Genomic DNA, 27,159 nt, shown 5'->3' with positions numbered 1-27,159 from the left:
TATCTATGTTATGTCAGTGTTGTCACTGCCACTCGTACCATCGTCAGTGCAGGAGCTACTACATCTATCGATGTCGGCCTGTCTTCGTCTTCTGCGCCTTCTATATTGGTGAGTCAGGTCGTATATGCTATGTTCCGTTTTGAGATGTTGTTGACGATTGTGCTCAACTGTGTCCATGTATCTGGGTTCCTCAGTGCATGGTATAGTGTTCCTTCCGTTACGTATTCTACATTACTGCGTAAATGCCTGTACCTAGTGCATTTCAATGGGAACTGTTGTGGGGAACCGATTTCCTCGCATGTGAAACGTTTGGTTTCTCAAAGCGACATGCACTGCAAGTGCGTAGGATAAGGGCCATATCCAGTCACAAAAGTGATTGTTAAAAGTACTCTAAGCCTGTGAATTACCACTGACAACTTTGTACTTTGAAACTGCACAGTGGATGGTAACGCCATGCGATGTCGTTGTGTGTTGCAGACGGAGCAGCTGACAGTTCTGTGGATCCTTTTCGCTCTGATCGTGCTCGGCAACTCGGCCGTGCTCATAGCGCTCTACCTCAACAAGAACCGCAAATCCCGCATGAACTTCTTTATCATGCAGCTGGCGTTTGCAGGTAAGTTTTACAAGAGAATATTGTATTTATCACGTCGAATACTTAACTCATTAGGTGCGGTCTCTCAGACTGCGCGAGAATTTTCGCACTCTCTCTCCAAAGTAAATTCTGGCAGATTTCTTCAGAACCCCACCTACCCTCCATAAATCGTCAAATCTATTTTTTTTTCCGGTTGCGTTATCGCCTTCTATATTTTTTGCTGGCACGTGTTGGGGTCTCCTATATCGCACCTCGTGAATTACGCACTCATTTTCTTAGTATAGCACAAAATGTGTTCACAGGAAAGTCTCTCTTTTAACTCTCGTAGGTGTGAGAAAGTGGTTAGTTGATAAGAGAGGAAGCTGTCAGTGACAGAGATAAGAACAGACTAAAAAGACGACGAGTTTACTGTGGACCGTGATCACAATTTTGCTGGCGAACAAGTGTATCATTCAGGGAAAGAAATTTAGGACAACGGTGCTCGGCACTTCCCTGTTTCTCCAATAAAATACTTAAAGTGTTAGTTTACATCAAATGTCTTCTGAGTGGTGGTAAAGGGAAATGTTGATTCGAGCAGTGAATGTCAGCTTTGCAGGTTTTTATTTTGTCCTATCGAGTGCAATTTTTATGTGAAAGCCTAAACTCTGGAATCTAGCCTTATGTTAACATTTACGTTCTGTAGAGATTCTACAATTTTCAGAATATAAAATTTAATTCTCTAACAGTTCGTCAGTTTATTTATGTCTGCTATTTAAACAACCGCAATAAAGTACGTGATTTTGTGTAATAAAAAAGAAATACTGGAGATTTTATTCAGTGGAATAAAATCAACAAGGAGGATTTAAACAGCACTGATACAATTGTAAAAATGAATGTTATATGACTTACATGGATATTTTCAAATGTTTTAGCCCCTAAATATCAGTTTAAACATAGGTGTCTCAGAGACCACACCTCGCAGTATATGTTACAGAAAAGTCATTAGGTGAGTTACGCGTTAATCTGCTTAAAGTGTAAGCATAGATTATTTCTGTTGCGGCCTCTCTCTGATCTATTTACATACGTTTCATATGCAGTTTCTTTTCTGGCTTCTCTCTTCCCACGGATCTTATCGGCTGTAGTCCTTCACCACATTTCTTCCCTCACGTTTGTTTTATCTCTGTCCCACGATGTTCATCCGTCCATTACGCCTAACTCTATCCCCAATGGCACTCGTATAATAATCTTTGGTTTTCTTCCTGAGAGCTAAATTGTTGAACAGTTTTTCATCCAACAGATTGTCACTCTACCGCTGCAGCTTCTTGCAGTTGGCACTCTACGGGGATGCACCAATGGTCTAGGGGTAATGTCTTTGACTGGTAGTGAAAGACAGTATAGACCGGCCACCGGTGCATCTCCGTAGAGGAATCAAGACGTTCCACTGCTACAAGACTGAATGGCGGCCGAAGACTACTGGCATAAAAATCACCCTCGCTCTGCCAACAGCCTGGAAAAACAGGGCGGAGGAGCAGGCAGAGATCAGGGAAACCTCTTGCTGTAGGAGTGGCATACTGCCCTTAAATGGTTGAAGAACAAGCAAAGATTAACTGCATCAGGATGTAGAAGATAAGAGGAACCACTGTGTTAAAGGCACATAATGTATAACCACATGACATGTGCCCTATAGCCGGAAAAAGTGTTATGATCAACTCTCCATTGTCCTGAGATTCCGTAATAGTCCCCCATTCGGATCTCTGAGAGAGCACTGCCAAGGGGGAGGTAACTATAAAAAAATGATGAAGTAATCAACGAAAGGATAAAATTCTAAGTGTCGAGCATGGTATATCAGAAGTTTGAATGTGGTAGGTAAGCTAGGAAAACTGAAAAAGGAACTGCAAAGACTCAGCCTAGAAACAGTTCGGGTCAGTAGGTGAAAGGGAAAGAAGGTATGGGTTTCTGGTCAGTTACGTGTGGGGTAATCTCAACAGCAGCATAAATTGGTGTAAGGGGACCAGGGTTCCTCATGGACAGGATGTGTAGAGCGGGAACTGAGTTCGCAATTGGAAATAGTCAGCATGTAGCCATATATACGCATGAATGTTAAATCTGACTATAAAATGACTCGTTCTACATCATTACGGTAAATAGCGAAAATGATCCGTGAACAAGAAACTAAATGTGAACAGTTTAATAACAGGTTGTTCTCTTCACAACCGAGAGGAGACCTATATGCAGAGATCACAAGTAGTTAGTGAAGAATTAGGTAAAGTATACGACGATGTTCAAAAGGAAATTAAGTATGTACAGGAAGACGATAATCTATTAATTATGTCAGATTAGAATACGGTTGTAGCGGAAGGAACAGAAGACAGTTACGGGAGACTATGGGCTTGATAGTAGGAACGAGGAAAGAAATAACTTTCTACAATAAATTTCAGCTAGTAGTAGCCAATACACTGGTAAAAAATCACAAGAAGACGATGTCCAGAGACACGAGAAGATTCGAGATGGACTACTTCATGCTCAGGCAGAGGTTTCAATATCAGATACAGACTATCTTGGAGCAGGTACAGACACAGATCCCAATTCATTAATGATGAGTAGACTGAACTTTAAGAGACCTCAAGAATCATTGCGCAGAGAAGTGGGATAACCAAGTATTGTGGAATGGTGAGTTGTGTTTGATGTTCTCTACGGCTGTAGATACTGAAATAATAAATTCCGCAGTAGGCAGTTGCGTTGAAGAGGAAAGGACACCTCAAAGAAGGGAAATTACAGAAATGGAAGAAAGAAACGTAGGAACTTGTAAGATAATTGCGAATAGGCCTTGTATCATCTTTTCCTTTGGTCCTTACCCTGTACCTGCACGGAATCGGGACGGTTAATGTCGGATTTGGTATTGGTAATGTTAGAGGGTTGCCAGTTGCTCTTCTGACGCCACCCCTTTGCCCTGTGAGAACGAATTTTTTTTACCCCATCTCTCTGTTACCCATGTATCATGTTGACCATGTGAAAGTATGCGAACATCTAAAAGTTTGGATATCGTGTAATTGGTACCGGATGTGGGTACCAGTCTGGTATTCACATATTTGAATGATCGAAACCACCTAAAAACAGGCTTGCCGGCCGTGCATCGGGCAGTTTCCGCCTGCCCGAATACCAGAAGTGGTGCGCTAACACGTGCGGTTATCGGCGTGCTTGCAAAGAAACTTTGGATAAGAAAATAAATACTCCAACTGATCAAAGAAGGAAGGAAGTACAAAAATATTCACTGAAAGGTGGGAATACAGGAATATGAATCACGAATGAAATAAACAGAAAGTGTGGGGATACCAAGGAGAAATGTCTGCAGGAAAAAAGTGAGGAAATCGAAAAAGAAATGGTCGTCGGTAGGACAGATTCAGCAGGTACAAAACTCTAAACAACTGTCACTGAAATTAAGAATATGGGCGTCAACATTAAAAGTAAAATAGGAATTCCACTGTTAAACGCAAGCAGCGTTTTACGTCTCTATGCTCGTCGTCGAATGTGAGGAGTCTAAGAATCCTATGTACCCGGTTCGCTAGACAATCAATTCAAACAAATCGTATTAGCGACTTTTAGTACAAAATGAAAAGAGACAGTATTTAACTTTGAGAATTACATAGACGTGTCGCAAGCAAAGGGTGATATGTAGAATAAGCAATTTTCTTCAGTAATGGTAATCCTAAGTCGCTGCTATACAATTGCCTAATCTTGAAGCTACTATGCAAGTGGGCCGCAACCAACCGGGCCGCGGCGCTTACGTCCTCTTCACATAGGGTCCGCTGCCGTCGCGTTGTCGTCCTGGAGAAGGGTCGGTCAGCGTGCGATTGGCTCACGACTTCTTCTCTATCGTTCCCGACTGGCGTGCCGGCGCTTGACTTTACGCCGTAACAAAGCGGATAAATGGAAAGAGTACACCGAAAGCCCCTAAGAGGTGCCATTATAGAAGAGACGGGAGTAAGTGTGAAAGACATTGGAAATCCTATATGACTCAGGGTTTAAAAGAGCCTCGAATAACTTGATATCAAATAAGGCAGAAAAGATGGACAAAATTTCTTTGCAATTTCAAAAATCACTGAGGGAAGTGTCAAAGAAACAGTAATTGAACTTTCGTGCGTAGAATCTATGAAACTGGAGACATGCCGTTAGACTTTCTTAAACATGTCATCCACTTTATACCGAAGGCACCAAGTGCAGATAAGTGGAAGAACTATCGCGTAATCAGGTAACAGCTTATGCCTCATAGATCCAACTTAGTGACAAGAATAATATACAAAAGAATGGAAAAGAAATTGATGATCTGTTAGACGATGACCAGGGCGGATTTCGCAAAGAGGCATTTCTGAGACTGCGCTTGAAAATAAGATAGGTTAGAAGAAATTGAGATACGTTTGTGAGAAAGGCGTTCGGAAGTGTAAAATGATGTAAACTGTCCATAGTTCTGAGAAGAATTGGAGTACGCTATATGGAGAGACAGGTTATAAGCAGTATGTACAAGAACCAAGAGTGAACGATAAGAATGGAAAACCAAGAACGAAATGCTTGGATTAAAAGGGTGTAAGATGAGTAGTGGTGCAACCTGACTACAAGAAGATTTCGGTTGGTAGGACACATTCTGAAACATCAGGAAATCGCCTATTTAGTACTGGAGGGAAGCGTTGAGGGAGGGGGGTTAAAAATCGTAGAGATGAAAACTATCAGCAGATTCAGAAGGATGTAAATGGCAGTAGTTACTCAGCGATGAAGAGGTTTGCAGAGGACAAAGTAACGCGGAGAGCTGGAGAGCTGTATCAAACCAGTTTTCAGACTGGACACCACAACAACAACAAAGACATTGTTGTAGTCTTTCGCTGCTACTGTTCAGTTTATATGTCGAAGAAACAAGGCAGATATAAAAGAAAGGTACTGGAGTGAAGTTAAAGTTTAGGGTGAAAGTGTGTCAATGATAAGTCCTCAGTGAAGGTGAAGAAGAATTACAGGCTCTGATTAATGGAATTAACTGTCTAACAAGTATGGAATATGAGCTAAGAGTAAACCGAAGAAAGACGAAAGTATTGAGATTAAAGATAAACTTTACATCAAAATAGGTGACCATGAAGTAGATGAAGTAAAGGAATTCCGATACCTTGTAAGTAAAATAAGTTCAAAATGGTTCAAATGGCTCTGAGCACTATGGGACTTAACATCTTAAGTCATCATTTCCCTTGAACTCTGAACTATTTAAACATAGCTAACCTAAGGACATCACACACATCCATGTCCGAGGCAGGATTCGAACCTGCTACCGTAGTAGTCGCGCGGTTCCGGACTGAAATACCTAGAACCAAAACAACAAGTGTGGGCATAGCAAAGGGGATATAAAACGCAGATTAGCGTGAGTAAAAAGGGTATTCTAAACCCAGGGAATCTGCTAATATGAAACTTAGGCCTTAATTTGAGAAACAAATTTCTGAGAATGTACGACTGGAGCACTACACGATATGGCAGTGATTCATCGGTTGTGGGAAACTCGGAAAAGGAGAGATTCGAAGAATTTGAGATGTGGTGCTACGAAATGGTGTTGAATAAGGAAATGGCGTGGAATAAGGAAAAGAAGTTGCTGCACAAAATCGACGAAGACATTTCTCTGTGGGAAACGCTGACAAGACGAAGGGACACATTGCTGGGATATGTGTAAAGAAATTTGCGAATAACTTTCTTGGTACGAGGAAAATCCCAAAATGAAGGTCTGCTATTTTTTATAAGTATATAGACCTGTTTATTTCTACAATGGCTTACATCAGTTTACAGCTTGAACATTTAGCTACTTTTCCACTTAATCACCATTTCTATCGATGCATTTTTGTAGACACTGTGGCAGTTTTTGTATGTCCGTGTCATACCAGCTGGCCGCCATGCTGTTCAGAAACTTATGAACATCTTCTTTCACCTCGTCGTCGGAGCTGAATCGCTGGGACCACAATTAACGCTGACAGGTACTGTGAGGTTCTGAAAAAACTCAAGCGGGCAATTCAGAACCGGAGAAGAGGAATGTTGAGCAAGGGGGTACACATTCTCCATGACAACGCGCGCCAACACATCGCTCGGCAAACCGTTGCCCTCCTGCAACAGTTTCAGTGGAACATAATCGCCCACCCACCCTATAGTCCTGATTTGACGCCCACTGACTATCACCTGTTCCCTAGGTTAAAAGAACATTTGGCCGGAAAGCGATTCAGCTCCGACGACGAAGTGAAGGAAGTGGTTCATTACTTTCTGAACAGCATGGTGGCGAGCTGGTATGACTTGGGCATACAAAAACTGCCACAGCGTCTACAAAAAAGCATCGACAGAAATGGTGATTATGTCGAAAAATAGCAAAATGTTCAAGCTGTAAACTGATGTAAACCATTGTAGAAATAAAGAGGTCCATGTACTTATAAAAAAATAGGAGACCTTACTTTTGGGATTACCCTCGTACTAGATGAAGCTGTAGAGGTTAAAAACTATAGAGAAAGATAGAAAATGGAACACATCCAACAAAGAACTGAGGTCATATGGTGGACGTGCTACTCTGAGATGAAGAGATTGGCGCAAGAGGGGATTTCGTGCAGGCCCCATCAGACTAGTGCGAACACTGCTCACATATATACAGGATGATTGTTCCACCGTGTACGAACTTTAGGGATTCATCGACGAGAGCATACGGAACAAAAAAAAAGGTCTAGTGAACTTACGTACGGAAAAGCATGGTTTGCACGCTAGAGACCATTTATTCGATCATACATTGTTACAGAGACTGCGGTCTAATACGAGCTGTACCATGCTGCCACAGTTACAATATGTACTGAAAATGGTTTCCATGTGCCTCAACGCATGCGTGTACGTGCCGTAGCATCTTCGGGCTCACACATTCTCATTGGCCAGGCTGCATCCGAACAGTGTCAAAGATAGCGTGAATACGCTGCTCCAGTGTCTCCACAGCTGGAACGGGCTCTGCATACACGATACGTTTGAGATGTCCCCATGACCAGATATGGCACAAGTTTAGATCCACTGAACGAGCAGGCCATGCAACTGGACCCCCTCGACCCGTCCATCGACCAGGGAAGACACGAGTGTGATGCGTCCGAAGTGGTCTGGTGCACCATCATGTAGCAGCCCCATAATCCTTCGATGGTAGCACTTCTTCCAGCAGGGGGTTCAAAGTCATCCGCAAGAAAGGATGGTAATTCCAACATGTTAGGTGACATAAAAGGTAGACTGGTTCCAAAATACAGTCGCCAATTATCCCGGCCTACACATTCCAGCTGCACAGATGACGATGATTCGCTGTCACCATACCATGGTGATTCTGCATACTATCCCACAGATGACTGTTACGAAAGTCGAAGATAACACGTAAAGGCGGCCTCATCTGTGAATAGGATAGATGACACAAATATCTGAATAGTGGTTGCCTGGTGAAGAAACCAGTCACAAAACTGTTCTGTCGCTAGTAATCTGTGCACACGCTGTAAGTATTAAGGGCAGCAACAATTGTCATGGAGAATGTACCACACGATCGTTAGATTGAGTAGTGTGTAAGCCTAGTCACTGATGACCTCAGCAGTTTGGTCCCATAGGAACTTACCACAAATTTCCAAATTTTCCTCCAAATCTGGTGTCCGTACATTTCTGGTACGTCCTTCATGAGTTCCTGATTCCTGAAACGACCCTGCTTCAGAGAAACAGCGAAACACTATTGCAAACAGTAAATGCTGCGGTTGTTGTCGGAGAGTATAGGTCCCCCGATACGAAGGTACAACCTTGCTGTCCGCCGCCTGTTGCCATTTAATTTTCCGTAAGCAAATATCATGTGGGCAAGTTCTCGATTCGAATACGGAACCATTGTGTACAACACTGTATCACACCCACTATAAAATGTACACGTTAAATGTATGTATATGCAGGGTGTATCCGTGATGATGTTACAAACTTTCTATGATGATAGAGAAGGGTAAATGTATCAATTTGAGGTAAGCGTCCCTGTACCGGAAACGAATGAGTCGAAAGTTATGAGTAAAACCATTCTGATACCCCTGACAGTGGAATAAATACATTGGTACTGTTGTTGCTAATATTATAGGGTAGGCATCTTTCATGGGTGGTAGTACGGACCAAAACAAGAAAAAATGGCTAGTAATCATGGGCTCTCAAATATAAACCTTAAGAATTATGAGCACTTGTTCAATAGAGGAGATATGTTTCACAGTAGCGTAAACGAACACGTGTTCACAGCTCCTCAGATACACCTCTTACAGCCAATGTTTACTGGACATATTTTCCTTGTTTAGGTACATACATCATCAGGGCATTACACTATACATATGTAAATTCAGAGGCTCCCGATCCTATAATTTTGACTCTCTGTAGACGTTTCCGGACCGTTTCGATAATATCACATTTACTACCCTCCAGCAGAAGAATCAGACGCTTATATGATTGACAGATATTTCTTTTTTTGATAAAACCGAAAGAAAATCATATAGCAACTCCCTTCGCAGAATCAAGCAGAGCAACCCCACATATACTTTATGTGTGCACAGGAAACGTGTTTCCAGCGTGGTATCCTTTTTCTTTTTGGCGACCGTGCTCGCGTAATATTCGGTACAGAATTCTACGTCGCGTTGTCATCGTCTTCTTTCATCTTTAAGTATGCAATAACACAAACAAATTACTTACCACGGAATTTTGTTTCGGTTCTATCAGAAAAAAGAAATACCTATCGCCGGCCGTGGTGGCCGTGCAGTTCTAGCCGCTTCAGTGTGGAACTGCGCGACTGCTACAGTCGCAGGTTCGAATTCTGCCTCGGGCATGGATGTGTGTGATGTCCTTAGGTTAGTTAGGTTTAAGTAGTTCTTAGTTCTAGGGGACTGATGACCACAGATGTTAAATCCCATAGTGCTCAGAGCCATTTGAAATTTGTATCAATGATATAAGCGTCTGGGCTTCCGTTGGAAGATATTACTACTCTTAAAAGAAAGAAAGAAAGAATGAAGTGAATGAACTAAGTAAGACAGTCGACAGTTTCAACATAACGTATGCTCATATTGTTTGAAGACGCTTTTGCTGGACCATGGGAGTGCCATGGGGCGAAAGGTTCAAAATGGTTCAAATGGCTCTGAGCACTATGGGACTTAACATCTGAGGTCATCAGTCCCCTAGAACTTAGAACTACTTAAACCTAACTAACTTAAGGACATCACAGACATCCATGCCCGAGGCAGGATTGGAACGTGCGACCGTAGCGGTCGCGCGGTTCCAGACTGTAGCGCCTAGAACCGCTCGGCTACACCGGCCGGCAGGGCGAAAGGAATACTTTTGGTAATCATTCCTGTTTCTAGGTGGCATAAATATCAACTACGTGCATCATAATACCATTGTCTTCTACGTAAATCTCAGGACGTAGTGAAATTTATTGGGGCTTTTATCCTGCACATAAACATAGTTATTTCTTTCTTGGTGTTTAGCTGAACAGTTTTTAGCATTTTGTACGAAGTTCGCAATGTAACGACATTAAGACGTCCATGCCTCACCACCGTCGTGTGTCACAGGTTAGACGAAAAAAAAAACAACGGAATAATGTATTTGTATGAACAATGAAAGCAAATTTATGTCCAGAGTATATATGACTTTATGTCACCAGAAACCATCTTCAACACGTATTCATAAGCTTGTCGATTGCTTATGCAAGGGAGGATGCGAGTACAGTATTAAGTTAAACCTGCGGACGAAGTAAATTGGGTCATCTAAGCACTGGAATTACTTGTCTACGGACCGATGAGCAGCGAGCCTTTCGTCCCCAATGCAATTTGTAAACAAATCGAGGCTCTATCCCTTCCTAACTCGATCGCAACACCAGTAAGCACGATGTTCACTGTGATTTCATTCGACGTGTATGCATGTTGGTATTTCAGGAAACAAATGACACAAGATTAAAGCTGTTGGTTGGTTTAATGTCTCCTAATTTACATGATCCATTAAGTTCACAAACACACGTTCGCAATCCGTAATGGCTCGTGAGGTTTACTTTGTCAACAAATCGAGACTCCCTAACACTGGTAATGCACGATGGCCTGTGGCAGATAAACGCGTAGCTTTAAGCCAGAAGTCGCTCTGAGGCCTCAAAAGCCTCATGACTGGTCTCCCGTACTAAATTCGGCGCATCATCTCTCTCTCTCTCTCTCTCTTCGTTTGTGTGTGTGTGTATCTCTCTCTCTCTCTCTCTCTGTGTGTGTGTGTGTGTGTGTGTGTGTGTGTGTGTGTGTGTGTGTGTTTGTGTGTGTGTGTAATGGTACTAATAAAGTGAAAATTCTCTCTTGATTGCAGTTCATGTGGAAATAATCTCACTACTCTTTTTGTTAAGAAGATAAGCATAGCTACAGATGCGATTTTATCACCGAGTTCACCAGTAATATTCAACTCCTGTCTAGATTCCAGGTACATACAGCTTTGCCCCTCGGTTAAATGCTTTGTAAATTGTTCTTATTCTGAAATATCGAAAATCAAACAAATTTTCTGTGAGAATGCACAAACCAATTAATAACGGTCCTCTGAGCCTTTCGAGGGGAGTAAACCCTACAGTTTAAAATCAACTGCGTTTATCACATAAGATCTCAAAACACTGCGCACAGCAATACTCTGCTGTTATTTATGCGTAAATCATTTTTCTGCTGTCGTGAGTCTATGTATTAATAATATTAGCGGAAGAATGTTCTCTACCACCATAAATGTTGCGAAATAACCTAACAAAGATTTTTTAATCTGTATTATTATTTCTCTTTCTGAAGAGGAAGCACCAGAACCTTGGTTCCATGGTGTGTACAGAACTATTCCGTCATCGCATAACCTTTATTGCCGAAAGACCGTTTCTTTCGACACGTCATTCTCCGCATAACAATGAAAGTATATCAAATAAGGCACTTGCAGAGGGAGGTGGGAACGAAATTAAACTTCACGGGTTGAGGGGATATGTGATGTTAGTAGATCAATTACAAAAGTCGAGTAAAATTTTCGAAGAATTTTGCAGTATGAACCCCTTTAGCAGTATGACGTTCAATCACCCTCTGTCTTGAATGAGCGGTTACTGTGTTCAGAAGAGCACCATTTTTAGGATAGGGAGAACGGACATAAACCAAGTTTTAAGAGTGGCTAGGACTGAAACAAACCTTCAGTCTGAGAAAGAAACAGATGATCATAATCCTGGCACATTGCATGAATACGAACAGGTGTTAGATAAAAATTTTCATCAATGAGCAGAAATTATGTTTCCACCCAATATTATCTCAGTCAATGCGAAATATCTTCATCGCATAAAAATATTCGAGGACTAAAAGTAAAATTGATGAACTATTTATCTTCTTAGATGAAGCAGAGTCAACAAACCCGTCTGACATATTCTGGCCTTGTGAACACCACGTGACCGCTGGTATAGATATGATAAGTGTTACAGGATTCACGTTAGCATCCCACTTTTGTAGATCAGAGATGCATAAGGGAGGAATTGCCACATTCATTAAGAATTTTCAGAAATTTGAGAACATAGACATTCATAATTTTTGACCAGAGCAGCATATGGAATCACGTGTGACAGAACTAAAATTTAATATTTTTTATAGTAAGTCTTTACAGAACACCTGTGAGTAATTTTAATCTGTCCACAAACCACGTTGAAGCTCTACTGGTATATTTAACAGAAAAAAAGCGGTTGTTGGTAATTTTATGTAGATTTTTTAAAATTTCTTACAGTAAGAAGTTATTAGCCTGTAACGCAATAATTCAATTTAATTCCAGCAATAAACTCCCCAACTAGAGTAGCTAATCGCTCATAAACAGCCGTTGATAATATCTCTTCAGAAAGGTTGAATGAACAAAATTACATAACTAAACTAATAGTCAATGGCTTCTCATACCATGACTAAAATTTAAGTTTAGTAAACGTTAATACTGAACAGTATGTTTATAACTACTAAATACCAATTCAAGAAGGTAGCCAGTAAACCAAATATTGATTATTTTAGGACACAGTGTACAGTGCTCGTGGCATGAATATAAAATACGATAGTTTTATCCATTAAGTCTTTGCCGTACACTCATACTCACACAGTTTAAACAAAATCTATAAAGAATCACGGATTACATAAGGAATAAGGATATCTCATAGCAGAAAAAGGATACTATACCTCTCAGTCAGAAACAGCTCAGATACTGGTGCTGTAGCTCATTAAAAGACATAATGCAGCACATTAGAGCTAGTAATATGAACATCAAAACAAATGTATTATGAGAAAAAGTTAATCACATCAGATAAAAATATTAAAACACTGTGTGATGTAGTAAAGGGAGGCCTAGTAGAACCAGACATGAATAATAGCAGATAGCATTAAGGGTGATTGATGCATTGGTAGCAGATTCGTGCAGTGATCAAAATCCTTTAGCAAGAATTTCGTGGCTATTACTGAAAAAATGGAGTTGTCAGATTCAGTAGATGCTGACATACAATATCTCAAGCTATTCATTATGAATAACCTTAGTACATTAAATATGATACTCAGTACACTACTAAAAGTAATGTCCAACATGAAATTTTTAAAAGCAAAAACCCCTAGTGGTTATGATAAAATATCAAAAAAGTTAATTAAAAAGTGTGCTTGTGAGCAGAATTTGAAACATATGAAGTTATCTGTGTAGCCATTTATTTATCAGTAGAACATTTCCTGAATGGCTGAAATATGCGGAAGTTCAACCTTTGTTTAAGGGAACAGATAAATAAATACGGTCCAATTACCGTTCAGTTCCACTTTAGTAAATATTGACAAAAATTTTATAAAGGAAGGTAAACAGTCGGCTTCTTAACCATCTGACAACAAATAAAGTATTTTCATATTCACTGTTTGGATTTCTAAAGGGTTCTGATATTGAGAAAGCTATCTATACACACAGCGACAATGTAGTTAACTCATTAGACAGTTAATTACAGGCTACTGTATATTTTCTGATCTGTCAAAGGCATTTGCCTGAGTAAATCAGAATATCTTTTCAAGCAAATCAGAATATTACGATGTAATGGGATATGCTGCCAAATGGTTTAACTCCTGTATCTCTTATAGGAAAAAAGTGTCATTAGGAAATAGATAAGTATTAAGCTATCAGGCTTCATACAGCTGTGAAGTAATTACACGTGGCTTTCCACAATGTTTCATTTTACGGCCCTTGCTTTTATTTGTTAATGTGAATGAGCTTTCACCTGTAACACTTCCAGATGCCAAGTTTGTTTTATTTGTGGATGATACAAACATTGCATTAAGTAGCATATCAGGAATAATGTTAGAAAGAATGGCTACTGAAATGTTTATAGACATTTGTAAATAGTCTTAGGCAATTCCTTGTCAATCAAGTTTAAAAAAAAAGAATTACTTGCAGTTTAGGATGTGTAAGAAGTTTCCCGCCAGTATGTGCTAAAATGCGGTAACAAACAGATAGAAGAACCTGACAGTATTAAATTCTTAGAACTACAGATTGATAATAAATTGAAGTGGAAAGAGCACAATATAGAACTGCCAGAGCGCCTTAACAGATCTCTAGTTCGCAATATGAATAATATCAGGCAGAGGTGGTACAAAAATAAAATAGTAGACAATATATACTTACTTTCGATAATATCAGACTAGTTTATTTTTTGCGATAACTCATCAACGCAAGATAATGCTTGTGGGGCCAAAAAAAAACGGGCATTAAGAATTGTTTATGGTATGAACTCAAGAACATCCAGCGGAGGTCTGTTTAGGGAACTATAAATAATTGCCACTACTTCCTAATATACAGTCTAAGACAGAGAAAAGACGCATCAAGACGCAACACGAAGAAATCATTCAAATGGGATGGTAATCGGTAGGTGATTACAAGTTCGGAAAAATTCGATGATTTATTTAAGACCAAGAGCTTTAGTAACTAAGCAATCCAATAACGGGCAGTTCCACTTTGGCTCTTCTGCAAGCAGTTCTTCGGCTTGGAATTGGGTAACACAGTTGTTGAATATCCTGAGCGTATCGTGGAAAATTCTGTCGAAATTGCACATTAGACAGTCGAAATCCCGAACTGGAGGGAGGCCTTGCCAATAGTACTCCAAATGGCGACCTTGATGGTTAAGGTACTGTTTGGCAAGGAAACGATAAGCAGTAGAAACTCTCGCCATGTGGAGGTGGGCATTATTTTACTGAAAGATAAACCCAGTATGACTTGTAATGAAGGGCAACAAAACGGAGCGTACAATATTGTCGAAACAACACTGTGAGTTAAGGACTGCTATCCCACCACTAGCAAAAATAGTTGAGATGGCTCTGAGCACTGTGGGACTTAACATCTGAGGTCATCAGTCCCCTAGAATTTAGGACTATTTAAAACTAAATAACCTAAGGACATAACATACATCCGTGCCCGTGGCAGGAGTCGAAGCTGCGGCCGTAGCGGTCCCGCGGTTCCCGACTAAAGAGCCTAGAACCGCTCGTCCACAGTGGCCGGCTCCACCACTATCCGTGGCGTCTCCAAACACGTCTTCGTAAGTCATCAGGGCTCAGTTCTAAACAGATATCGTCGCTGAAGACAATAATACTCCAATCTATGAGATTCCTGGCAGAAGATGTGTCTGGAGACGTCCTTGAGAGTGGTGGGACGCCAACCTGACTGTCGCCCTCCGCACTGCTCGACCACCAGGAGTGTCATTTCTTTCCATAGCAGGACCCTTTGGTTGTCATCCGCGGTAGCCGTACAGCATAACGTTACGTTTACGGTATTTTACAACCCATTTTGTTGCCCTTCACGATGAGCCATCCTTCGTTTACATTTCAGTAAGGTAACGTCCGCCCGCACACGGCGAGAGTTTCCACTGCTTGTCTTCGTGCGTCCCAAAGCCTTCTGTAACCAGCAAGATCGCCGGATCTCTCCCAAGTTAAGAACGTCTGGAGAATTTTGGGCAGGATTCTGATGATCTCGCGTGGCAGCTGTATAGAATTTGGCACGAAATCCCACAGGAGGCTATCCCACAATCCCATCAATCAATACTAAGCCAAATAACTGCTTGCATTAGAGCCAGATGTGAGCCAACGGAGTGTTGATTGTTTTCTATTTCTGAAGCTTTTTCTCCTCGGTAAATCATCGAGTTTTTCTGAAACTGTAATCATTTGTTTATCTGTAGATGAACATCACATCTGAGGATGTCTGCCGCATTTGGATAGTTCCTTAGTGATACGTCGTATTTCTTTGGTCTTATTGGGTATTTATTCCGTGATGAAATTTGTCGTTAAAACATATGTTTTTCAAAGCAGCATCTCAGTTCAAGGAATGAATGTCAAAAATGCAAAAAACCTCCACAGAGATTTAATGTCACTTATTTTGGTCCAGGAAGGTGTCCATTATTCAATATCACACATTTTCAATAACTTGTCAGCAGGTATAAAAAGTTTGACCCGCAAATAAAGTTCGTTTAAGAGAAGCGTAAAGGATTAATTGGTGGCCAACTCCTTCAAATAGATTAATGACGTTCTAAGAAGACCCAACTTATTTCTATATGTTACTAATAATATGAAGTAATGCGAGTAGTAGTTCATCCTATCTTCTGTACAGATTCTTTACAGTACTGCAGTCATTTGAACAAGTGTTGCAAAATGAATTTTCTGTTTGACGATGAACGGTTACAATAGCGTAAGAACAACCATATGCACTTCAGTATGCTGAAAATTCTCATGTTTTGTGAAAAGTCATTTATTAACTTATCAATGAGAATATGTTAAAGATATTTTCGAAGTAGTCCACACCCATGAGAAAGATTTCACTTGGTATCTGTGGAAGTTACATCAGGATATTTGTTTTACTTCGTAAATATTTGTTATGTGTTCTTGTTTTTCTTAAATTTTCTGCATCGTGCGGATATCTTCACTATAGATCTAGTCGATACACACGTATGTCTAACCTAATTTAGTATAGTCTAATCTGCATGGGAAGCTGGTATATTCTCTCCTGAGACAGTCTGGCCCACACAAGTATTGTAATTGGTCCTTAACATCCTAATACTGGCACTGGGACACAGCTGATGTTCGAGCTGATCACACACACTGAAAGAAGCCTGTTATTAACGAGTATGTGAATATCCTGACTTGGTGAGTGAAATAGAGCATGTGTAATATTATCGAGTATGTGAGGAAGTACTAGGTATCCTGTTGCTATAGCATTCTACTAATGAGTCAATACAAGGGTTGCCAGACACTGGAGTATCATTGACTAATACAAAATGGAGGAATATATCCTATCTCCAGCAGATTGACTGGAAGCTATCTGTTATTTTGAAAAAAAAAAAAAACGTTCACCACGGAAATGTCATAGACGACAACGTCCATAATATATGAGTATACGTATGGCTGATGACCTTCGTTGATCTGTATTCAAACGATATGAGACCAACTGACAACCGAAACGATATCATGAACAATTAGATTACCGCACACTTACTCTACAAAGATCTACACGTATGGGAAAAGCTAAACATGGCGAACATCTTCGTCCAAGAAAGCTAGAAATAAACGTGCTTGGTGCACAACACGGTAGCCTCAACATGTGGCGGTCTGACATGGTGGTGACCCTAAACGACGATTGTGACTGCCCTTACGTTCCCATTTGGTCCATTAACAATCAGCTGTCACATACGATTGCCTTACGAATGTAGATACTGAAACTCCCTGGCAGATTAAAACTGTGTGCCGGACTGGGACTGGAACTCGGGACATTTGCCTTTCGCGGGCAAAGGCTCTACCGACTGCGTTACCCAAGCACGACCCGTCCTCACAGCTTCAATTCTGTCACTACCTCGTTTGGAAGGTAGGAGACAAGGTACTGGCAGATTTGAAGCTGTGAGGACGGGTCGTGCTTGGGTAGCGCAGTCGGCAGAGCCTTTGCCCGCGAAAGGCAAATATCCCGAGTTCCAGTCCCGGTCCGGCACACAGTTTTAATCTTCCAGGATGTTTCAAATCAGTGCACACTCCGCTGCAGAGTGAAAATCTCATTCTGAAATCTAGATACTGCCCTATTCAGCCAGCCGCCCACATAGAAACACACCACGAGGCCTCTTCCAAACTTTGTCAGGGTGATGCGCGGGATAGCCGTGCGTTCTAAGGGCGCCTTGCCACGGTTTCTGTGTATGCCCCTGTCGGAGGTTGGAGTCCTCCCTCGGGCATGGGTGTGTGTGTTGTCATTAGCATAAGCTAGTTAGATTATCGAGTTTGTGAGCCTAGGGACCGATGACCTTAGCAATTTGGTCCCCTGGAACTTATCACAAATTTCAGTTTTTTCTGTCATGGTCTCGTTTTCACATCCCCCGAAGATATGTACGTGTACGAAGTTACTTTGACATTTGACCTTGTGTTCTACGTTTTTAACTTTCCGTCAGATAATTGCGCGTTACCCATCATCTTTTACATTCCGGAAAATGTAGTACATCCTGGGACGTTTTCAATATGTAGAAGCATGGGCGCTCCCAGAAGGTAGCTTCATGCAGTTCTGCCGCTCCCTTTCTCCCCATTACCTATCCTTGATGAAAGACGATCTTCACACAGCGAATTCGTCCTCTGCCCCGCTACATTGAGGGACGTTCCAATTTGAAAAAAAATGTTTACGGTCTATTAGCAAGTGTACCCAGAGCCACCCACTGTAAAACTAATCCGGCCCGCGCCCTCCACCTCAGTCCCTGGATGAACTCTTGTTTAGGAACTCATGAAAGTGGTCCAGGAATTTTTTAACCGCCGACACTGCGCAAACGAGAGAGATTCATCGAACGACAGAAAATCTTGCAGAACATGTCATCAATACGGGATGGCTACAGCCTCATTGCGGTTAAAATAAGTAATTATTCTTGAAGCTACGAAACGGTGAGCTTTCGTACTGGAGAATCATACTGGAGAATCAGATTATAACTGCCGTCTTCCAGTGACGCAGAAACATCAGAGTAGCGGTTAACAATGCAATAAAAAGGTACTATTATGACTTAAATCTTATCTTAGGGCATATTACCAACTCGACCTCATATTTTAAGCCGGCCGAAGTGGCCGTGCGGTTAAAGGCGCTGCAGTCTGGAACCGCAAGACCGCTACGGTCGCAGGTTCGAATCCTGCCTCGGGCATGGATGTTTGTGATGTCCTTAGGTTAGTTAGGTTTAACTAGTTCTAAGTTCTAGGGGACTAATGACCTCAGCAGTTGAGTCCCATAGTGCTCAGAGCCATTTTTTCATATTTTAAGGATAAATAAGCATTCTTCCAAGATATAATTCCCAGCAGTCGATCCCGCACGAAAATTTGGGCCATTATTCTAGCAGCCAGAAGTTATGACTTTGTAAACTTTGGCCCGCAACGATTATTTGTTATGATCCGACCCACTGAAGCCGCCCAATGCCCGAGCAGGAAGTATTCTGCAGAGGAGCAAGTAAGAGGTTCATTAAATACTGTTTTGACGCTGGTGACATATTTTGCACATTGTGTCAAAGTACGCGGTTTGTATCCTATAGCTGGTTCCGGATATCTCTTTACATTGAACATTTTAATGTTTTGAAACAAAAATTCAGTGTGGAAGAATGAAATGAATAAATGTCTCAGTAAAGAAGTAGCGTAGGGCTATTTGATTATTAACGTCGCTGTTGAACGTTAATTTCATTGGATTTAAAAGGGCACTGTTAAAGTGAAGTACATTTGTAAGAGATAAACTGTTCTTACCGTTACTGGCATGACTAAATTGTAGATCGAAAATCATTAGCTTCATTTCATAACTATTCTCAGTTACTTAGGTTTATTAACTTTTATCATGTGGTGCACTAGAATATCAGTAAGAGAATACTGTTAAAATAGTATTGAACGTATATGTTCGTGAGACTGACATATTAAGTATTAATATACTCATATTACTTACGAGGCCTATTCAGAAAGTAAGAACCGATCCGTCGCAAAATGGAAACCACTGTGAAACCAAAAGTGTTTTATTTGCAGCTCGTTGTCTGTGACAGAACACTTGTCTTCATGGTCAGCGGTTCATGTGAGCGTAGATGACACTCAGGGAGAGTCAATTATGGGCTCTATAGTGGGTGACCAAACACTTCCCATCGAAAACGCTGCTGGAGTATCTTCATTTCCCCTATAGAGTGCGGCCGAGAATTGTCACGAAGAAGTAGACGCATGACAGCTATGTTATGTGGGCTGCATGACATCAGGCGAGATATCACAACAAGCCCTCATATTTGGCGTGAAACACTATTGTTCTAAGCATTTTTACGTGCTCACTGTGGGCTCAGAACCGAAAAGAGTGAAGTGACGCTATCGACGGGCGTATTAGAAGCACTGCCTAACGCATCTGTGCAAAGATTCATAGGGTTTTCACTGTGGTTTCCATTTCGCACCCCATCGGATCTTTCTTTCCCAATTGCCCTCGTAGTGTTTCTCGCTTAAAATAACTCGTGTTCTTCAACAACAGTTCAAAACACATTGGGCAGAGATGTCAACCTCTCCTATCACTAGCCCCCCTCCTCCCACACCTTCGACACACTGCGATTAGGAGGGCTCTTGTTGTCACTTCAGTGTACAGTACTTCGCGCTCAGACCCCAGGTGCTTGCCATAGTTAAAGTTTAAAAGGTGTACTTTCGGATCATAACAGCCTACTAACAGGATAATGCCTCACTTTCTCGAGCACGATCGGTTGTGAGACCAGTATCTAGCAAGTGTAGTTTTTTATATCCTTAGAATATGAGGTCGAGTTTGTGACAAGTCCTTGTTCGACCATGTACACAACACTTGCCACTCTGCTCCTCTGAGTTTTAAAACCAACACCAAAGTCACCAAAGGTGACTGTTATAGTTATTCTCATTTACACCTGATACAGAGCACTAATATTGAAGTTGAAGGAGATTCTGTATTACTGTTTCATATGAAGCACAAGGAGTAATTTCATTCCAAGGAATATTTCAATGTTAATAAGATGCTTATTATTTTAACATATATCAGGTAAGAGAGTACCTTAATGTTGTAAGACTGTATTTAAATTTCTTTCTGTATACAGCATGCACAATTGCCTTTTATTTCATGTATTCCGCTTGTCAGCTAGGCTGTGCACCAGTTGATTGTCATTCACAAATGACTGGAACCAAAGTATCAGTTTGATTGGAAGCATTTCGTTTTCATACGATTCGTAGAACATTTGTAAAATGTTTTATATGGTATTATGAGAGAGTAATTTCTTGTAGTTCTGGTCCATAGCCTGTATATATCATTTAAGTTAATTCACTTACTGTATTTCGTCGGCACTGTTTTTATGGTACTATTGCAATTTCGGCTTATGTGCCATTACCAAGCAAAAGTTTCAGTGTCATGTTTCGGCATAGTAACAGGTTAAAAATGACAGCATTGTTGTAGGGTTGTGTCATCGTTGATTTTAATGTAGTCAGCCGAGATTATCACTGACACAAGTGACATGATATGCAAATTTGTGTCATTTACGTGCAGGGGGACGTTAATCCACTCGTTTATGTAAACGTTTTACATTGCTATCTCTTCTCAACGTTGACTGACTTACACCGAAACTGCAATAGAACAATTAACGCAATTACTGACATTCTGCTGTAAATGGCGTCATTTAAAGAGCTATCATAAACGATATCCCTCCAAAACAAAAAGTAGGCATGACTGTTGTTATAACTAGTACAGATACTGGATTGTATTTAAGACAATAAGCTGAGTGTATTAGAAATTTTTATTATTGAGAAAACAGTTGTAGTGACAGAGATAATACACTGTTTTGCAAAATTTAAAGACGAAATGGATGAAGTAACGGCTGAAAGCAAGGGGAAAGTACAGCCGTAATTTTTCCCGAGGACATGCAGCTTTACTGTATGATTAAATGATGATGGCGTCCTCTTGTGTAAAATATTCCGGAGGTAAAATAGTCCCCCATTCGGATCTCCGGGCGGGGACTACTCAAGAGGACGTCGTTATCAGGAGAAAGAAAACTGGCGTTCTACGGATCGGAGCGTGGAATGTCAGATCCCTTAATCGGGCAGGTAGATTAGAAAATCTAAGAAGGGAAATGGATAGGTTAAAGTTAGATATAGTGGGAATTAGTGAAGTTCGGTGGCAGGAGGAAAAAGACTTTTGGTCAGGTGATTACAGGGTTATAAATACAAAATCAAATAGGGGTAAGGCAGGAGTAGGTTTAATAATGAATAAAAATTTAGGAGTGCGGGTTAGCTACTACAATTAGCATAGTGAACGCATTATTGTGGCCAAGATAGACACAAAGCCCATGCCTACTACAGTAGTACAAGTTTATATGCCAACTAGCTCTGCAGATGATGAAGAATTTGATGAAATGTATGACGGGATAAAAGAAATTATTCAGGTAGTGAAGGGAGACGAAAATTTAATAGTCATGGGTGACTGGAATTCGTCAGTAGGAAAAGGGAGAGAAGGAAACATAGTAGGTGAATATGGATTGGGGGGAAGAAATGAAAGAGGAAGCCGCCTTGTAGAATTTTGCACAGAGCATAACTTAATCATAGCTAACACTTGGTTCAAGAATCATAAAAGAAGGTTGTATATCTGGAAGAATCCTGGCGATACTAAAAGGTATCAGATAGATTATATAATGGTAAGACAGAGATTTAGGAACCAGGTTTTAAATTGTAAGACATTTCCAGGGGCAGATGTGGATTCTGACCACAATCTATTGGTTATGAACTGCAGATTGAAACTGAAGAAACTGCAAAAAGGTGAGAATTTAAGGAGATGGGACCTAGATAAACTGAAAGAACCAGAAGTTGTAGAGAGTTTCAGGGAGAGCATAAGGGAACAATTGACACGAATGGGGGAAAGAAATACAGTAGAAGAAGAATGGGTAGCACTGAGGGATGAAGTAGTGAAGGCAGCAGACGATCAAGTAGGTAAAAAGACGAGGGCTAATAGAAATCCTTGGGTAACACAAGAAATATTGAATTTAATTGATGAAAGGAGAAAATATAAAAATGCAGTAAATGAAGCAGGCAAAAAGGAATGCAAACGTCTCAAAAATGAGATCGACAGGAAGTGCAAAATGGCTCATCAGGGATGGCTAGAGGACAAATGTAAGGATGTAGAGGCTTGTCACACTAGGGGCAAGATAGATACTGCCTACAGGAAAATTAAAGAGACCTTTGGAGAGAAGGGAACCACTTGTATGAATATCAAGAGCTCAGATGACAACCCAGTTCTAAGCAAAGAAGGGAAGGCAGAAAGGTGGAAGGAGTATATAGAGGGTTTATACAAGGGCGATGTACTTGAGGACAGTATTATGGAAATGGTAGAGGATGTAGATGAAGACGAAATGGGAGATAAGATAATGCGTGAAGAGTTTGACAGAGGACTGAAAGACCTGAGTCGAAACAAGGCCCCGGGAGTAGACAACATTCCATTAGAACTACTGATGGCCTTGGGAGAGCCAGTCATGACAAAACTCTACCATCTGGTTAGCAAGATGTATGAGACAGGCGAAATACCCTCAGACTTCAAGAAGAATATAATAATTCCAATCCCAAAGATAGCAGGTGTTGACATATGTGAAAATTACCGAACTATCAGTTTAATAAGTCACAGTTGCAAAATACTAACGCGAATTCTTTACAGACGAATGGAAAAACTGGTAGAAGCGGACCTCGGGGAAGATCAGTTTGGATTCCGTAGAAATGTTGGAACACGTGAGGCAATACTAACCTTACGACTTATCTTAGAAGCTAGATTAAGAAAAGGCAAACCTACGTTTCTAGCATTTGTAGACTTAGAGAAAGCTTTTGACAATGTTAACTGGAATACTCTCTTTCAAATTCTGAAGGTGGCAGGGGTAAAATACAGGGAGCGGAAGGCTGTTTACAATTTGTACAGTTATAAGAGTCGAGGGGCATAAAAGGGAAGCAGTGGTTGGGAAAGGAGTGAGACAGGGTTGTATCCTCTCCCCGATGTTATTCAATCTGTGTATTGAGCAAGCAGTAAAGGAAACAAAAGAAAATTTCGGAGTAGGTATTAAAATTCATGGAGAAGAAGTAAAAACTTTGAGGTTTGCCGATGACATTGTAATTATATCAGAGACAGCAATGGACTTGGAAGAGCAATTGAACGGAATGGACAGTGTCTTGAAAGGAGGGTATAAGATGAACATCAACAAAAGCAAAACGAGGATAATGGAATGTAGTCAAATTAAATCTGGTGATGCTGAGGGAATTAGATTAGGAAATGAGACACTTAAAGTAGTAAAGGAGTTTTGCTATTTAGGGAGTAAAATAACTGATGATAGTCGAAGTAGAGAGGATATAAAATGTAGACTGGCAATGGCAAGGAAAGCGTTTCTGAAGAAGAGAAATTTGTTAACATCGAGTATAGATTTAGGTGTCAGGAAGTCGTTTCTGAAAGTATTTGTATGGAGTGTAGCCATGTATGGAAGTGAAACATGGACGATAACTAGTTTGGACAAGAAGAGAATAGAAGCTTTCGAAATGTGGTGCTACAGAAGAATGCTGAAGATAAGGTGGGTAGATCACGTAACTAATGTGGAGGTACTGAAAAGGATTGGGGAGAAGAGAAGTTTGTGGCACAACTTGACTAGAAGAAGGGATCGGTTGGTAGGACATGTCCTGAGGCATCAAGGGATCACAAATTTAGCATTGAAGGGCAGCGTGGAGGGTAAAAATCGTAGAGGGAGACCAAGAGATGAATACACTAAGCAGATTCAGAAGGATGTACGTAGCAGTAGGTACTGGGAGACGAAGAAGCTTGCACATGATAGAGTAGCATGGAGAGCTGCATCAAACCAGTCTCAGGACTGAAGACCACAACAACAACAACAACATAGATGAAGTGACTTAACATATTAATTACTCGGTAGAAATGAATGAAAAAGCGGCAGAATTTTGCAAGATATCTCCCAGTCGTACACAGAATGTTGGTCGACATATGAGGTCAGCGTGACTATAACGCCAAATGGGGCGGGCTCCGCAACAAAGGCCGTTGAAGGAACGGGAAAAGGCAGCATTAATCAATCATCGAACAGTTACGGTGCATTGTGGTGGTGTTTTCCATTACACCATCACCCGGAGCCACAGTCTGGATGACTTCGCGCAGGGAAGAATCACCGGGAAACTGGAAGAAGAACAACGCGTGACGAGTCTAGTCCAGTGGTTTGGTATTGCTGCGCACGTGCACGGGGAGCGTTCCAACCCACGAACACTGTACAACGGTCAACTACAGCAGAAGATGACCGCTACGTTGTGCAACAGTAAGAACGAGCCCACATCAAGCAGCAAGTGCAATTGCAACCACATCTAACAGGACTGCAAGGCACGCAATCTCACGTTCCACAATGTCACGGCGACTGTATGGAGTTGGTCTCTCTGCCCGACGACTTTTTACGATGGTATCAAGAGCATAGATATTTGATCAGTTAGGACTGTCATCGCGTGCTGTTCTCAGATGAGATCCGATTGATTACGAGTACTGCTTCGGGACGTACCTGTATACGGCGAGAGATGAGAACACGTGATGCGCCCAGGAGCACTGTCGAGCATGATCGTTCTGGTGGTCCAGTGATATGGTGTGGAGAGGCATAACGTTGTATGGACATACTGAGCTCCAAATCTCTGAACACGTTACACTTGCTGGTCATAGTTATTGAGACACTGAACCCCCGAACAGATGATAATGCGCGATCGCATCGAACAGTGCAGGTGGTGGTCTTCATGGAACGATAGGTTATCTGGTGAATGGACCGGCCTGACCGTTCCCCTGACGTAAATCCCACACAGGACATGCGGGATACGTTGGGGAGACATACTGCAGGACTAACAGGCGCACCAGTGACCATCCAGCAGTTATCAACTGAACAAGTGGAGGAATGGGATGCCCTGCCGCAAGACCACTTTCCCAACCTTGTGGCCAGTATGGGTGTATGGGTGTAAGTGGTAGAGCATGCTTCGCCGTGGTGATCGCACACCATAGTAAGAATCATATCCCGCTTTTAGTAATTTCCAGGGGCCCATCATGAATAGCGGGATTTCACTGTAATTATTGGCTTAGAATAAAAGTTTTATTTCCGTCCGTGTCAGTGCGTATACTTTCAATTACCTGCTGTACTATACTGTAGCAGTTATTTCTATGTATGGTCCAAGTTTCTTAGAGCTATGTTACTTGAATGTGAAGTATCAAGCAAAACTTCCTTCGTCCATACGTGTTGCACGCCAGTGTATGTCGTGACCATATATCGTGACTATAGACAGTGAGAATATTCGACTTTACGAACACTTCAAGAAGGAAGAATTTTGCAAGCAGTACTTTGCAAGATGTATATAAGATAATATATGAGCACAGTAAATAAGCATAAACATTCTCTAATGTGAAGTTAATCCACCAGAAAATGTTTGGAATATTTAAGATAAGACTAAAATATTTTATTTCGAAATAAGAGAACAATACAGCAAAACAGTGGAATATGTTTCGTACCAACAGCTTATCTGTTGGGGAAATGTATCTGATTTCGGAAATCCTCGTGTGATAGTGGGTTCAATGCCATAGCGATCTATAAATAAATTTTGATTTATTAGACGATTTTTAAATGCGTATATTTTTCTTCATTTCGTAGTGATTCCTAAAGAGGCCTTTCCATGTTAGTAGTGGAGGTCCCAAATTTGATTCTTTAGTTACATACAGTACGTTTATCAAAGTTTTGAAGGTAAACCGTTTCAAGAGGACGTTTGATTACCAGTATACCACGTCTGTCACAGTCACTACGAGTTGCGAAATGCAGTATTGGCTGTTACATGTTGCTGCACTCCGTTAATTGCCCTGAGTAACTGAAGCGGCTTACAGCAGCACACAGCTATAGGTTCAGTGGCCGCTGGTTAGTTACAAACTGTTTTATACTTAGAAAGTTGTGGAATACAAGGCTGTTTACTCAGGAGGCACATCCGTATAAGCCGCAGTTAGCAAGGAACGATTATCTCGTGTATCTTGTTACTTAAACTACCGTCGTTTAGTTTAGAAATTATAGCTAAGGTCTATCTCAATGACTTCATTATCTTGATCCACCGATATGTTCCTTCAGAAGCCCTCCATACCTATTTTCAAACCGTCAGGAAAATGTAACGAAAAAAAAAAAAAACCGCTGATTTACACTGCGAGAGAAGCAAGCCCATAGAAACTCAATAGAAAGTATACACAGATCAATTAAATACTGCTGCAATTAGACTTGTTGCCACACGCGCATGTGTACGCTTGTGTGTGTGTGATTGGGGGAGGGGGGGGGGGAAGTGGATGTGTGGGTAGGTTGATGTGGGTGAGTGGCTAACAATTGCAAACAGTTTGTACATTTTGTAATACTGAATTACCGCAGACATATTACGTTTAAGTGTGTTCTTCACTAATTATTTTCTGAAACTGATTCTGATAATGAATGAACGTTATTGTAGTATGTACAAAAAAGTTTACTTTTTCACTTTTGCGTA

The 27,159-nt window shown here is 41.0% G+C and overlaps 1 protein-coding gene across 1 annotated transcript in view; it reads left to right on the top strand.

The window, feature by feature from the left end:
- The first annotated feature begins 484 nt into the window (after nucleotides 1-484).
- LOC126199555 (cardioacceleratory peptide receptor-like) overlaps nucleotides 485-27,159 on the top strand; it is a 385,883-nt gene continuing 359,208 nt past the window's right edge. The window contains exon 1 of the mRNA XM_049936477.1: nucleotides 485-613. Coding sequence (XP_049792434.1) covers nucleotides 580-613 — 34 coding nt within the window. The 5' untranslated portion in view covers nucleotides 485-579. The remainder of the gene's footprint in view (nucleotides 614-27,159) is intronic.

This window comes from Schistocerca nitens, chromosome 8 (assembly GCF_023898315.1).
Source record: "Schistocerca nitens isolate TAMUIC-IGC-003100 chromosome 8, iqSchNite1.1, whole genome shotgun sequence".
NCBI classification, from domain to species: Eukaryota; Metazoa; Arthropoda; class Insecta; order Orthoptera; family Acrididae; genus Schistocerca; species Schistocerca nitens.
Note: the sequence above shows the minus strand (reverse complement) of the source record. Positions and strands in the feature narration are given on the sequence as shown.